General features: G+C 38.3%; 1 protein-coding gene and 1 long non-coding RNA gene across 2 annotated transcripts in view; one reads left to right on the top strand and one right to left on the bottom strand.

The window, feature by feature from the left end:
- The first annotated feature begins 17 nt into the window (after positions 1 to 17).
- On the top strand, positions 18 to 2,040 carry LOC117244036. The gene is made up of 2 exons (XR_004496383.1): positions 18 to 281; positions 1,368 to 2,040. It is a non-coding gene; the product is annotated as an uncharacterized LOC117244036 (long non-coding RNA).
- Positions 2,041 to 2,625: 585 nt separating this feature from the next.
- The window catches only part of MAP3K5 (mitogen-activated protein kinase kinase kinase 5), a 103,923-nt gene continuing 92,092 nt past the window's right edge, over positions 2,626 to 14,456 (bottom strand). Inside the window, exons 25-30 of the mRNA XM_015620940.3 lie at positions 10,995 to 11,100; positions 8,493 to 8,733; positions 6,079 to 6,191; positions 5,100 to 5,212; positions 4,117 to 4,193; positions 2,626 to 3,435 (exon numbers count right to left, since the gene is read on the bottom strand). Coding sequence (XP_015476426.1) covers positions 3,375 to 3,435; positions 4,117 to 4,193; positions 5,100 to 5,212; positions 6,079 to 6,191; positions 8,493 to 8,733; positions 10,995 to 11,100 — 711 coding nt within the window. The 3' untranslated portion in view covers positions 2,626 to 3,374. The remainder of the gene's footprint in view (positions 3,436 to 4,116; positions 4,194 to 5,099; positions 5,213 to 6,078; positions 6,192 to 8,492; positions 8,734 to 10,994; positions 11,101 to 14,456) is intronic.

Here is a 14,456-nt window from a genome sequence, read left to right on the forward strand (position 1 = left end):
GAGGGCGGGACCGCCGCCCGCGGCCCGGGAGCGGCCGCCTCTCACGGGCTGGAGGCGCTTATGAGGCGGTGCGGGGGCGGCTGCCCGCACTCCCGGGCCCCGCGGCGGGCCGGGCTGCCGAGGTGCCGCTGCTCACACAGGTGTGATATTTATTTTTTTTTTAATTTTTTTTTCTTTTTCTTTTTTTCTTCAGAGCGGCTCCCGCCTCATTGGCACAGCTCGTTCGGTACCGGAGCCGAGAGAAACAACAGGTTTGGGGATGCTCGCCATCTCGACAGTAGGTGGGTGGGAGGAGTGGCGGCCGCCTCGCAAGCCCAGGCGATGCGCCGCATCGTGTGGGAAAGAGCCGCACTGCTGTAGACTCCTTCCTGCGGCACGTGCTCTTAAACAGCCGGTTTTAAAGCTGCGTGCAACGCCTCGCTTCCAAAAACATGGCTCTGTGAAAAGCTGTCGATGTTTCAGTCGCTTCTGTAAAGGTCATGGTCCTGTCACCTTTCCTATGAGCGTGCCTTTACTTGCTTTATGCTGCTTTTCAGGGTCGTAAGAGAGTTTAAAGGGTTCTAGTCCGCATTCGAACATCATTTAATTTTGCATTTGCTTGTAGGTAGCACCAATCACCAGAACCACATGTGAAGGAGGGTGGGGGAACTGGGGAACTCAGAGGATGCAGCTGCGAATGCAGGCAAGGAGGTGGAGAGGGGCAGCTCCCTTAGTCTGGTGCGCTTGGACCAAGCCAACTTCAGCCACCACGCACAGCATCCTCCTTTCACTAACTGTTAAGCTCAGAGCACAAGGTCTTCTAAGGGAAGGGAAGATTAATATTTTGTTGTTGCACCAAGAACCATTTGTGGTCTAAAATAAGGAGTTTGGGGCTTGGGTGATAAACACACCCTGTGGCTTGTAGGCAGGGGAGTGTCTGCAATAGAAGAATAGGCTGGGCTCTATGCTGAAAGGTGCAAAAGACAGCAAAATCAGCACTGCCTTGGTTGAGTTTTCACTTGTCTGCTCTCTTAAGGGAGGTGTAAAGGCGTCTCTCAGTCAGCTTGAGCCCTGGATTACAACAGCACTAACCAAGGACTAAGAGGTTATCCAAGTTCAGACCCAGTGATATGCCCTATGGTCAGAATGCTGCCCTCAGCAAAATCCTGCACTAACATACTCTCAGATCCCTCAGTTATGGTCCGTGTAGGCACCCACCCACCAGCAAAGTCTGGGAGCCAGGCTGAAGAATCCCAGGCTGACCTCTCTGATGCACACCATTCCCGAAGTGTTATGTCATGTTTTGTCTGAGGATGTAAAAAGTAGCATCTGGTACTTCTATATGAAGTAGCCTGATGTAGGGACCTTACATAAGCGTTTGTGCACAGGATCTAGGATCTGTATGGATTAACTGTGCTGCTCAGGGACCACATTCAGACCAGAATTGGTGGAGGAGCATAAGTGCACATGGCCTGGCCCTTGATCAGATCCAACAGAGTCTCACCATGAAGAATACAGAACTGACTGCTGAGCAATGCTGAAGAAGCCACCTCGGGTCTAGTGAAGCCAGCGAAGAACTATAGGAATTAATTCCCAGCTGGTGCCAGGCTAGGTCTCATGGAGACATTCAACAGAAACCTCGATCACACTCTTTCTGCCTTACATAGTTGGCATTTCTGAGCAGCCTGAGTCATAGAGAACAGGCTGCATGCTTTCCAAGTAAACAGAGCAGTGCAATTACCTTCCAGTTATACTGCATGAAACCAGAGGTTTTAAAAGCTGCACCAATGTTTCACACAAAAATCAAATTAGGGAAGTTCATTCTTATGGTTGCTTCTCAGTGGGTACAGTCTTTTTTGAGTTTTGGGTTTTACAAGTCAGGTCCCAGCACTAGTCTTAAAAATGTATTGTTTTCTGCTGTAATAGCAGTAGAAATTAATAAACAGTAGCTGTGCTTCTCATGAAATGCCATGAAGTTTTTGGAAGGAACTGAATACATCTGTACCTAAAAGTCAGTAGAACCATCTTCAGAATAATAATAAAAAAATCTGACTAAAATGGTTTAATCTACTGTTCTTTATCTTATTTTTTTAATACATAATTTTTGCATTCTAGGCAGCAAAAAGTTACTGTATACATGTTAGGACAACATGTTTATGTTTGAAACAAAAATCTAGTTTTCTTTGAAAATACCTGCTAGACCTGAAAAAGTAAGAGCATAAGCCTTTTACTGGTTACCAAGGCTTATGAAGAAAGAAGCAGCTTCTTGTCCAGGCAAGCCTTACCCTACAATGGAATCTTTTGTAGCTGCCCAGAAGAATCTGTTGATACCCAGTGCTGGAATGGTGGAGTGACAATGACTGGAGAGGGAACACCCACCACCCTTTTTCATTACATGTGAGAAAAAAAATCATTGCATAAACAAAAGCAGTAGAAACAGCAGGTCACAATGACTATTCAGTGCATGGAGGCAGGACTTTTCATTTCTCAAGTCAAGTACAGCACTCAGAGAAGAATTTTGTTTGGTCTTGGCTTGTTAGTACAGGAATTAGCCTGAACAGAAAAACCAAGAAAATATTCAATGCTATGGTTATCATACTCAAATCACAGTAAGTTTAAGAAGTATCAGAAAGGTTCCCTTGATACTCAGTATTAATTTTTTTTTATTCCAATATTTTTCAGTTCTACACCATTGTTATTATTTTAGAAGTCCAAAAATATAGGAAAGAGTAAGTGTTAGGTTATTTTTATTTTCAATTGTGTATGTCAGAGATAGCTTTAGAACAAGCTAACATTAATGTGGTTCAGGCGTATACAACTGGTACAGTTCAGTAGTACATAAACAACTCTAAAACAAATGCACCATAGAACTTAAATTACCAAAAAATAAACAATATTAAACTATGTAGGGTGGTAGGTAAAAACAATTAGCTTTAGGTCTTGCACACTAAAAGAAAAACATCTAATTATGATTGAAATTATGAAGCTCTACTACAGATAATATTGAGATATATTACAAATAAATTGAAAAGTTGTCACATTTTGGTTTTGTTCCAGTGATGTACTGTTACATGAAATCTTACATCAGTTTGCCATGAAATTAACATCTGCTTACTTTAAGTACAATATTTCATGAGTTTATAACTTCTGTGTGTATGTTTTCTAAAAATTTTTGAAAAACTTGCATGTAAAAACCTTTAAAGTAAAATAAAGTTGCAGGTTGTTTACAGATGCCTTATGGATTATAGGAGTAAAAGCAGTCAGGAAGCTGCAGTGTTTTAAACATTGGTAAACAAATACTGGATTAAAGTGCAACAGTCCTTCTGACAGCACACGTGCTCTGGCTGAAAGGAAATCTTTTCATCTCTGCAGAGAAGCAAAGAAAAATATCCGTGTCAGATGTGTTTCTCTCGAAAGTCAGTGATAGCCTTCCAGAGTGTGCACAGCATTCCTCCTCTGTAAAGAGAAATCATAAAGACACTCAGGTACAAAGATACTGTCTTGCCTGAAAGCCTTCCAATTGAGGTGCTTTCTGATTTTCTTGCTCTGGTTTTGATCAATGATGTTCAGTGGGAATGCTGAGGCTGATCAAAGGTGAAATTCAACATGCATTACTCAAACAGAGAACAGAGTCCTTTTCTGATTACAGGACAGGGCAATCTTTCCACTTGGCAGATGCCTGCTGTCTGGAATTCAGACTTCTGGTCCAAAGGACTCGCTTAACCCACATCTGACTTCCAACATGATGCAAGTTGGTGACCTATACACCTGGCATGATTAGGTGGAATGTAGTGTTACTTACAGGTCATGAGTAACGTTTCTGAAGTTTGATGATGATAGTAAACTACTGAAAGTTTTTCTAGTTCTACTTTTCTAAATAAAAGCAAGGCTGTAATGGAATATCTAGTGTCTCCAGTAATAAGGTAAATAAATAAAAACCTTAAAATTTAAAAAAACAAACCTTATTTCAAGATTTAAATAGCATCAGCTGTTTGGCAAAAATGTATCAGCATCTGAAGACATACTAGAAAGTGTCACTTATTTTAAATTAATAGAACACAAAGCAATAAATTGAGACTTAGTATCAGTTAGTTTTTATTTTTACAAAGCACAGTTCATTTAACTGTGGAGCATTACCTCAGTCTCAAACATTTCAGATCATCTCGTGTAACATAGCAGAGCACATCCGTTAAGGTATAGTCTTCAGCCAAGAACTGCAGAAAGAAATTTAAATGAACATTTTGTTGGAAATAATATTTAAATTCCTAAGCTCATCTTCCTAGAATCATCTGCCCCTAAAAATAGAAGGTTAAGTTTGGGAGAAACCTAAAATTGGGCTGAAATGTGGTACATGTAACAGAAAAACATTGTTTCTACAAATACAGTGAAACTACTCATATTTTACACTGTATACTCTGCATCAGCACACCAGGCACAACTTGAAAGATGTAATGCTTTTACAGCTACTCAAAACCTTTGTCAACTGGCGTTTCTGTTGTTACCACTGGTATCTCAGAATCACAGACTTCACTGAATACAAATTTGACCATAAGTAATACCACATTTAACCCATGGGGAAATAAAAACAGTTAAGACCTGCCTTTTCAAAAATGGCATCTTAATTTGATGTAATTGAACTTGGAGGAACCTTTGGTCTGATCTGTAGGAGTGATAACTACATGAAGGTATTCCTAAATTAGCTGAAATCCTCAACACCTCTAAAGTTATATAATTTGCTGCAGAGCAGGCTGATCTACTTCGGGATATTTCACTATAGCACAGCTAGCTAAGGCTGAACATGTACCCTGTATCCAAAGCATCATCAGCAGAAATGCTGCAGTGTGTGAAGATGCTGAAAAACCAAGAGTGTCTATTTACCAGGATATTTTATTCTTTTTTATTCTTATTTATTTGCTTTATTCTTAATCAGATTTAGGGACTAGTAATGGTACTGTATATTTATGAAGGCCTTCACACTCATGGCTTTTTCCTATCCTCTGAAAACAAATTAATCTCTCAAAATGTGCTAAAGTAGTTCAAAAGGTTTGGTTTTGTTTTTTTTAAATGAGTTACAAAACAGTACTGCAACTGTGCCAGGCAGTGAATAGGATCATTGCTACCTTGTTTATCGTGGCCTCGTCAGCTCCGTGAACTCTCAGCCAGTTTATGAGATCAGGGTCTTCAGTCCCTGTGCCAGTGGAATGACGATGACAGACAGACACTCCAGGAATATCTGGAACAGGCATATTTGAGACAAGGTTTTGTGTTGCCAAAGCAACCTCTTGTCATTTTTGAATTCTCAAACACTTTCTTCAGTGAGCTTTCCCTCCAAGCTTCGAGTACCAATATCCCCAAAAATAAATGCTAATTCCCAAAGAACGCGCTTAATTACAATTTATGGACAGTTATACATTAATTTCTCAGCTTGGTTAAGGGTACAGTTAAAGTAGTATGAACATTGACACACACAAGATTTTTCTGCCCTCTTCTGAAAATGACTTTGCTAGTATAAGGCACATCAATTTCACTGTCTCTACACTAAGGTTGTTGCATCAATTAACTGAACAGTTAAGTGTAACTCATACAATTGCTGCACAGGCAATGTCTTAGGGTGAGGATCAGCTGCTTTTGGGAAGCAACACTTAGAAGCACATTACACAGAAATATCAAACTGCATTAGCACTTCCACCTGCCTCAGGGCAGACACAGCAAACTCAGCTTCCCTCAGTAACACTGAAGTTGTATTTGCATCTCACCAATTAGATCCTCTTGGAACAGTCTGTAATTCAAGGAATTATCCAAACATACTAGATTATCCTCTTTAGGAATAATATTTATTCAGTAGGATATGAGCCTTGTACTCTTCCATATAATCACACACAAAAATATTTAAATCATATCACTCCTTGTACTGTGATTAACAAATCCAGTAATTTGTTTCCACAATGTACAGTCTTACTTCAGAGCAAACCCTACCAGAAGCAGCACAATAAAGCAATCTTTGCTGAGACTGCCTCAATAAAATGAACAGACCTTTAGCTGGCACTTTTTCATCTGCAGTCAGTACGAAACTTTTCCTTAAAAATTCTTTTCACTTACCTATTGGCTGTGACCTGAGCTGTAGGTTTCTGATCTCTTGATCTTTTTCTTCTATAGCTTGATGCAAGAGGACTTGAAATTCTCTCTCCTTTTGAACTAACTCCTCCAATAACCTGTGGAGTAATAGGAACAAAGCATGATTTCCTTCAGTAGCTTCAAATTTTCAGGAAAGATCTTACTATACCTAAATTGGAAACCTTCCTGACAAAGACAAGGACAGACTTCTTCAGCTTTCACAGGTATAGTCTTTCACTATAGACTGATTAGGATCTATATCAAGATATAAACATTCATACAGAAGCCCCAAACACACCAGCCTCCACATAAATGTCCACCCACTAAACAAGTGTATGGTAGAAAATTTCAGTGAAATTTCTACAGCCTCTGCTGTGTTTTAAACAAAACTGGAATTGAGAACAAATATCAAAGTAGTTCATAAACTAAGGGTTAAACCTTTCTAAGGAAAAATGCCAGTTCACATCTCTCCAGCAGACATTTTCAAAGGTATGGAAAGGGTAGAGCAGTGATGAAAATGTGGTGAAAACATATGGTTTAATTTCATAAATATGAAGAATACATTCTCAACCACACAAGGGCTGTCCCATCCTTACATATAAGGCACTTTGTGCCTGCCCTCCTAGGCTATATTGAGTGAGAAAAGAGTAGGCAAAATACTTGCCTACTCCCCATAGCAATTACTTCTGAGAATGTCAATCAGAAGTAAATTGAAACTCATGTTTGACCTCCTTCATAACACAAACCCAGAGAGAAAGCTGAAGAGATTCAGGGGCTAGCACCATTTAAACTGATAAAAAAAAAATTAGTCAGAATGTAATGGAAAATTAGTATGTAAAACTGCTGCAATTCCTTCTTTTAGAGAAGTGGTTTATTAAAATGCAGGATTTGTGAATGATATGTTAATATGCATGTTAATGATAGCTGCACAACCCCACAGCTTGGTTATTCTCAGTGCAAACTGATATTCTGTCCAGACAGGTCACCTTTTGGTTAACTTATTCCTAGTCTATCTATTCTGCTTGAAAAAGGCCTTCAGGGCCAATAAAATATTCCATTATTTTCTCCTGATAACTGCTTTCTGCTTGTGCCAATAAAGCTTTCATAATTATTTAAACAATTGTCTGTATTATTTATTCAAAATTTCTGATGAATTACTGGATGTGATTATTTGGCCAAAGGCTTTGCATTTGGTAAATTTACAGAAGCAAAGTGCTAGCAAAAAAATACCTCTACAAGCTGATAATTTTGGAGGCTAGTCTCCACTATAAGCTTGTAAAGTGAGTCAATCTAAATTATTTATATATTCCTTTAGGCATACCAATAAGACAAAATATTTCTCAGTGGTTACAAGTAAAAAGATTAATTGTGACATAAGGACCTCAAAACACTGATACTTTATTAAAAAGAGTACAGTCTAATGAATTACTCTATTTACGACTTAGTAAAACCTTCTCAAACCCATGTAAAAGTAAAGTGGAATTTAGTATTTTAATTTCAAATGAAACTGCAGCTCCAAAGAATGCTCTACCAGCATAACAACTGTCTTATTTAAGAGATATTCTCTTTCTATCAAGATCACATTCAAAATTTACTGAGGTCAGTAGGAAATCCAGTGTCATAAATCATATGCTGCCAAAGTGAAATATCTTCTTTAACTAGAATATTTGGTATATTTTAATGAAAACAAAATATATAGAAGACCATTTGGATTTGGATTTTTCTCTGACATTTCTTAAAGGCACAATAAAACCTTAGACAACCACTTTTCACTTGTACAAAGTACAAGACATATTTCTGAAAAAAAATAAAAATCCAAATTTCTGGCTCATTTCTTCTTTTAAACAAAACATCTATTTTCCCCACCTTTCTTTGATGAAAATAACTTATATAATAAAAAGGTAATGGTTGCTGGTAAGCACAAATCCTTCTTGCAGTGATTTCTGTGCACAAAACAAATCTGAAGCAATTTCCTTGTGGAGTTTCTGTGTGGCTGCCTATTAGCTTGAGTTCACTTGCTGAGAATAGCTATAGAAAAGAACACCAAGTTCTGCCTTAATGGAAACAAAACATAACACCATTCATCAGCCATACAGAGCACACCAAAGAGAGAAAAAGCAGAAGTTTGGCTGCAAGTCAGTTTTTTCCAGACCTTCCCTGAAAGGGCACCTGCAATCTTAAAACCTGACCTTAACTTGCATCCCTGTGGTTCTGTTGAAAGTCATAGAACTATGTAAGTGTTCAGTCACAGATGAACAAGGATCATCATTCAAAGGAACAACTTACACTGCAATGGAATTTTGGCACTGTCACTAGTATTCCAGCTCGTATATTTTGAAAGCTAACTGACATATATTGCTGTAAGCAGGCTAGTGTCCCTGTCTCCTGTCCACACTTACCTGTTTGTCTCTAATTTTAGCCTGCCCAGCTGGACACTCAGCGATCTGTGAGCAGCCTGGGAGTCATGGGACACCGTAGAGCTGAGTGTGCTTACACCTGAGGTAGCTACTGCATCTTCCAGGACAATGCAAGGCTGCTGGATGGTTTGATTCTGAGGCTGTTCATCTTGATCTTCAACTTCTATATCATCTTGATCGGCTGTATCACTTTCAGATGCTAGACTGAAATGTGGCCTCAATTCTATTAAAATATAAGCAAAAGAAAAGACACCAAAGATGTTAAACATTAGTTAATTATTAAAACAAAAGCAGACCCAAGTGACTATTTACAGATCATCCTATAGCTTTGGTTGCAACAGATTTGAAATTTCTATAAGAGGAGAACAGATATTTTCTAGAGGTTTAAGATCACTCAAAACATAACAGCACCTTCATTTGTGCAGATTATTATTCTGCATATCGGATGTTCAAGAGCTGTAAAAAACAAACACCTGGATGAACATGAATCTAGATTTGGCTACCATTTCACATCAACTTGTGCTGAAGTATCATGTACAGCAGAGTTTCTTTTGCTTAATTCCATTCTCAGTAGTTTGTATTTTCTTACGTGTCTGACTCGAAACACTTTATTAAACAAATAACCATTATTTCTTTTCTACCCAGATATTTCTGCTGTTGCTTTTTTGGCATATTTAGCATTCCATCCTTATAAGAATACCATGCTCAACAAAAAATTACAAAAAGGCCCCTCTCCCAACAATTAAAAGCACACTTCCCTTCTTGTGTTCCAGAGAGAACACCGCTTGTTTTGTAGTGATGCATATCCACAAAACTACGAACACAAAGCTATACCCTGGTTTCTGTTGTTCCCTGTTTAAACTACCTACCAGAGCCTACCAGATATGCAAGATATGTACACACAATCTGACACTCCTACACAACCTCTTATTGTATCAACATCTGTTTGTTAATTCTAACTATTCCATATAAATCTTCCTTCCTTCCTTCCTTCAATTGTGACTCCTTACTGCTAAGGACTCCCTCTAGTCTCCTCACCAAAATGTACTTTTTTACCTGAATCACTTTTGCTTTATGTCCTTTCTGCTGAGTAACTAAACGAACAAGTATGTTTCTCTTTTTTACAAAAGAAACATTTGTTCCTTGATCTATTTCACCTCTTCATTGCGATGCTACATACCTTTTTCAAGACTGAACATAAGATCAACAGAGCTGTGCTTCCCCTAAATTCAGGAAAGCAGATTTATTATATAACAGTTACCCAAATATTGCTAGGCAAATATGTCTGAATTTGCTTTGAACTTCTGCTCTTATTAGTGGGATGCAGAAGTTCTTTGTCATTGTTCAACACCAGGCAGCATAAAATTTGCTTTGTACCATTCCTTAAACATTCCATTTTAAAAGTGTTAAGGCCAGTGATAAACCTCCACAACATAAGAAAAAAAAATAAGAAAAAAGGGTGAGACAAAGGCAAGGGAAAGTAATCAGAAGTAGGGTAGGGCAATTAGGGAAGCCGCAGATGATCAGTGCCTGAAAACTACTGGGGCACAGAGGCTTTTGTGTAAGCTTGACCACCTACAATGAATGCTGACACTGAGGAAGAAGAGACTATTAAGGAGGAATTACACAATTACTCCTATTACACAGCAATGAAGTACATGCCTGTAAGAGGTGTTCAGCATTCTAATCAGAAGACAGAGCTTCTCTGTGACTTGCAAGTAACACAGAAACTCTATTTATATCTTGTTGGTTGTGCTATGGAAAATAAGGAGAATAGGAATAGCTGTAACTTTTGATATAATTTTCAGATTCCCTATTGATAATCTAAGACTCAACCCACTTCAGGAAACAGGAATATAAGTATTCCAACTTGAAGCACTAAATGACATATTTGAAAATACCACCATTAATTCCAGCTTTAGAAGTCAAGAAGAAGCAGAAAAACTAAATTTAGAAACAGGTAGAGAAGTAACAGGATGGGCTACAGTTTCATCTGAACAGACTCCTTCCCTCAGTGAAGGCATACATTGTAATTCCACATTTAAAATACAATGTACAAACTGCAGGCACGCCAGACCTGTTTGTTTGGTTTTGGCAGGTTTCAAGTCAAGGATTTGGGGCTGTTCCAGTTTTTTGGGGGTTGTTTTTTGGTTGTTTTTTTTTTAAGACAGCTTCTGCCTTAAAGATAGAATTGCCTATAAGCAATAGGCAACATTTTACAGCTAAAAAAAATAGGTCCCAGAGCACCTTAACCTGCTACTACTCACTGTGTTGCAGAATCATTTAGATTACACATTGTGGAAAGGTGCTTTCCAAAACAGCTTGAACAATACACAGATTAGTTTCTCAATTGCAAAACAGACAGCAAACAGGAAAAACGCCATTGCTGGTTTCAAAATCTTCAGTGAAGCATCATAATCACAACTCTAAAGCATGTTTAGAGATCAGCTGATAAACATTTGCTGAGTATTAAGAATGACTCACCTGGGACCAGAATTGTAATAGCAGTCTGCACAGCTTTCCTGATTATGCTGTCCAGTGCAAACATCCAATGTGGCTTAATATTATGATTTCGGAGAACTTTATTGACCTAGTAAGAAAGAATTCAGTTCAGATATTACATACCCCATAAGTCAAAATGAGAATATATGTCATAGAAAGTGTTTTTATAGATGCTGTATCCAAGCAGATGACTACAATTATGTTTTGATAGCAACATTATCAGCTTCATCCATTTTATTATAAGTCATGCAATGTTTTGTATTTTTCATCAAGTACTGGTTCCTGTGTTAGGTGACTTTTGATGGTGGTGGTGATACTTAACCTTCATGGCTGTGGAGAGAAACTTCAAAAGAATGCGAAGAAAGACAAATAACAAGGCCTATGTTATGAAAAGCTTGTAGCTGAAGCTAATTAATCTTGTTACTTTTTTTGGCATCACTTTCACTGCTTGCTCTGAGCACTACTTGTCTATTCTAAAGTACAATTGTAAGAATTATCAAAGAACTAATGTAATGCCACTTCTACTTAATTCTGAAACTTGTTAATTAATGTTAGTTTAAACAATTAGAGAACTTCATTTGCATGCTATACCATTTTCTCTTTCCTTCTGCTTCTTACTTTGTACAATCTGATGGTTTTCTACACTGGGTTGCTCCTCATTGCCTACAGGCCTGCTTACAAACTCTTTTTAGTCATATTCTCAGATGCCTCTATGGATGCTCCATGCCACTTGCACAAACATCTCTACCTCATGGAACTGTTTTCCAGCTCCCAAATGACAAGAAAATGCCTAGCCAACAGTAAGCAGCAATAGCACAAAATTCAGTGCTCTTTTCCAGGCACAGAAGCAATCCAAAGCAACAAAGCAAGAGCAGAACTTAAACAGTTGCAGGAAGCAACAAATATAACTGAATTTATGAAATCATCAAGTTACAGCATTATAAAAAAAGGAGCAACTACTGATTACTAAAAAATGCGGCAAAAAGATACTTCACTCTTCCTAAAGAAGGGACTAGTTCAATTCCCCCATATTGTGATAGCCTTTCTGTAAAAAATTACTGAAGTTACACAAACGATGCCTTCAGAGGATATGTAAAAGTTATTAATCCGATTATTTTCACTGCCAAAAAGCAAGAGTATTCAGTAATGCAGTAATCCATGCAGGTACCTGCACTGGCTTTGGCTGGGATGGAGTTAATTTCTTTCACAGCAGTCCACAGGGTGCCATGTTTCAGACTGTGACTAAAACAGCCTTGATAACACACGAACTTTTCAGCTCCTGCTGAGCAAAGCTTAGGTGCTGTCAAGGTTGTCTCTGTGTAAGAACACTGCCCCAGCAGCAAGGGGGCCGAGGGTGGACTAAAGGCTGGAGGGGCACAAGGCTGGCACAGCTGGAACAGCTGACCTAGGAAATATTCCCTTTTGTATCAGGCCATGCTCAGCATTGAACTAAAGGCTGACTTCTCTAAAGGAGCTGTTGCTCAGGGATTGGCTGGGCACCAGTCTGCTGGTGGTGACAGACTGCTTTTGCAACACTTGCAAGCTTTTTTCCCCCTTTCACTTATTGAAAAATCTTTATTTTGACCCACAAGTTTTCTCACTTTTGGTCCTTCCAATTCTCTCCCTCTTCCTGTTGGGAGGGAGTGAATGAGTGACTGGGTAGGGGCTTTCCTGTACCTGCCAGCCAGCACAGCAGTGCCTATGTCTCCTCGATTCTATTGCCAATGGCCACGAGATGGCACTTGGACACTGCGTTTGGATTCGGAGAGCCATCAGCAGTGCCAGGGGAGCCTGCCCTGGGCCTGGCACCGACAGCACCTGCCCCAAAGGCTTTGCCCACTGTCCTCTGAGGCAGCACAACTCCCCTGTGCGTTGCACCTTCCCAAACTGGCTGCTACCAAGCCAGTGACACGTTTAGCTAAGTGTAGCTGTATTGAAAACTCAAGAAGCACAATCTAACTTTGTCAAGATTACAACCATCCATAGCAATATGATTTAGTTATTTATATTATATCAAAAAATTACTTTTTCTTCATTGGTCTGATAAGGATGTTGTGATTATTAAAAGTTGTAACGTAAGTTCACCTTATTAAGTCCCAAGAGCAAGGGAACTACTTTCCCTCACTTTTAGCTGTACCTCAGTCTCTGCAGCATCTGAGGTCTTGATATTGTCCTGGATTTCAGTATAGTGCTATATATTGTATGGCTAAAATAATTAAGATTGCACAAAATTTTTCTTTTAACTTTCTGTGGGTTTAGTTAAATAATAGATAATAATGAAAAAGACATCAGTTAAAAAACAGCAACTTGTAATGATGAAATTTACAGAAAGTAAATTTTTCACTGATAAGAATACAACCCAGGCAATTACTACCAAACAACTGATGCCCAGCAACATCTCTATCAGAACACCAATACAAATATTTGTACTATTATCCCCCCACTGTTTTGTTGACCTTGTATGCTTGTTTTTTCTCTTCCAGTGTCAAAAGAATATTAATATGAGGTTAATACAGAGAACTGAAAACATACTCAAAAGAATCAAAGAGAAGACTTCTGATTTGTAGAAAGATCTCTTTCATAGATTCATTTAACTTTCCTTAAAATAAAATTAATTTAATTAATCTAAAATTTAATTTAATTCTTGGTAGTGTAGTCTATGCAACAGTTTGCTATGCAATGCTTCCTGACAGCTCTTCTACTTGTCTGAGTGCCTCAGGTTTAAATTCTAAAAGAATCATCCACCTCAAATACCTACCTGAATTGTCATTTCATTTTTGCTACATGACTTCAGTCTGGACAAGTGATACTCAGCACAGCTGCACCCTTCTATGTCCATTATTCATCTAAACCATTAAGCCTAATTGCTTGTGAACTAACACATAAATACACATAAATACACTTTGCTTGTGAAATAACACTTAAATACATACCTTAAGAAAACATTTGCTTTTTGTAAACTAGCTATTTAAAGGCTACCCATGCATGTATTTCCTTGCTCAATGTAGGAAATTATCAAACTTGCATGTATTATTGGTAGAAAAGTAACAATTCCTCCTTATCCTGCTTATTATAAATTGAAATAAAAATTTCTAGTTTGGCAGAAATCTGCTGCTAGTCAAAAATATTAAAATAAGAATTCAATACAGTATTACAAGGTAGACAGACTAATATGGGGGGCAATGCATTAGTTTATAAGAGAAGTTTAAGAGATCTGCATTTATGTAGGAAAAACCTGACATTCATTGTTGGTCTTATTTCCCAGAAAACCTTCCAAAATGAGATTTAAAAAAAGGCTTTTCTGCCTTACTATTATTATGACACAATAAACACACAATTATTCTGAACCTTCTATACCTTTAATCAGCAAAATCTCAGCAGTGTTCAGTGTCTGTGTCCTGCCAAAGGATCACTAGGCAGCCAAGTCACTGCTGTGGGTTCAGA

Source organism: Parus major, chromosome 3, assembly GCF_001522545.3.
Source record: "Parus major isolate Abel chromosome 3, Parus_major1.1, whole genome shotgun sequence".
Taxonomy (NCBI): Eukaryota; Metazoa; Chordata; class Aves; order Passeriformes; family Paridae; genus Parus; species Parus major.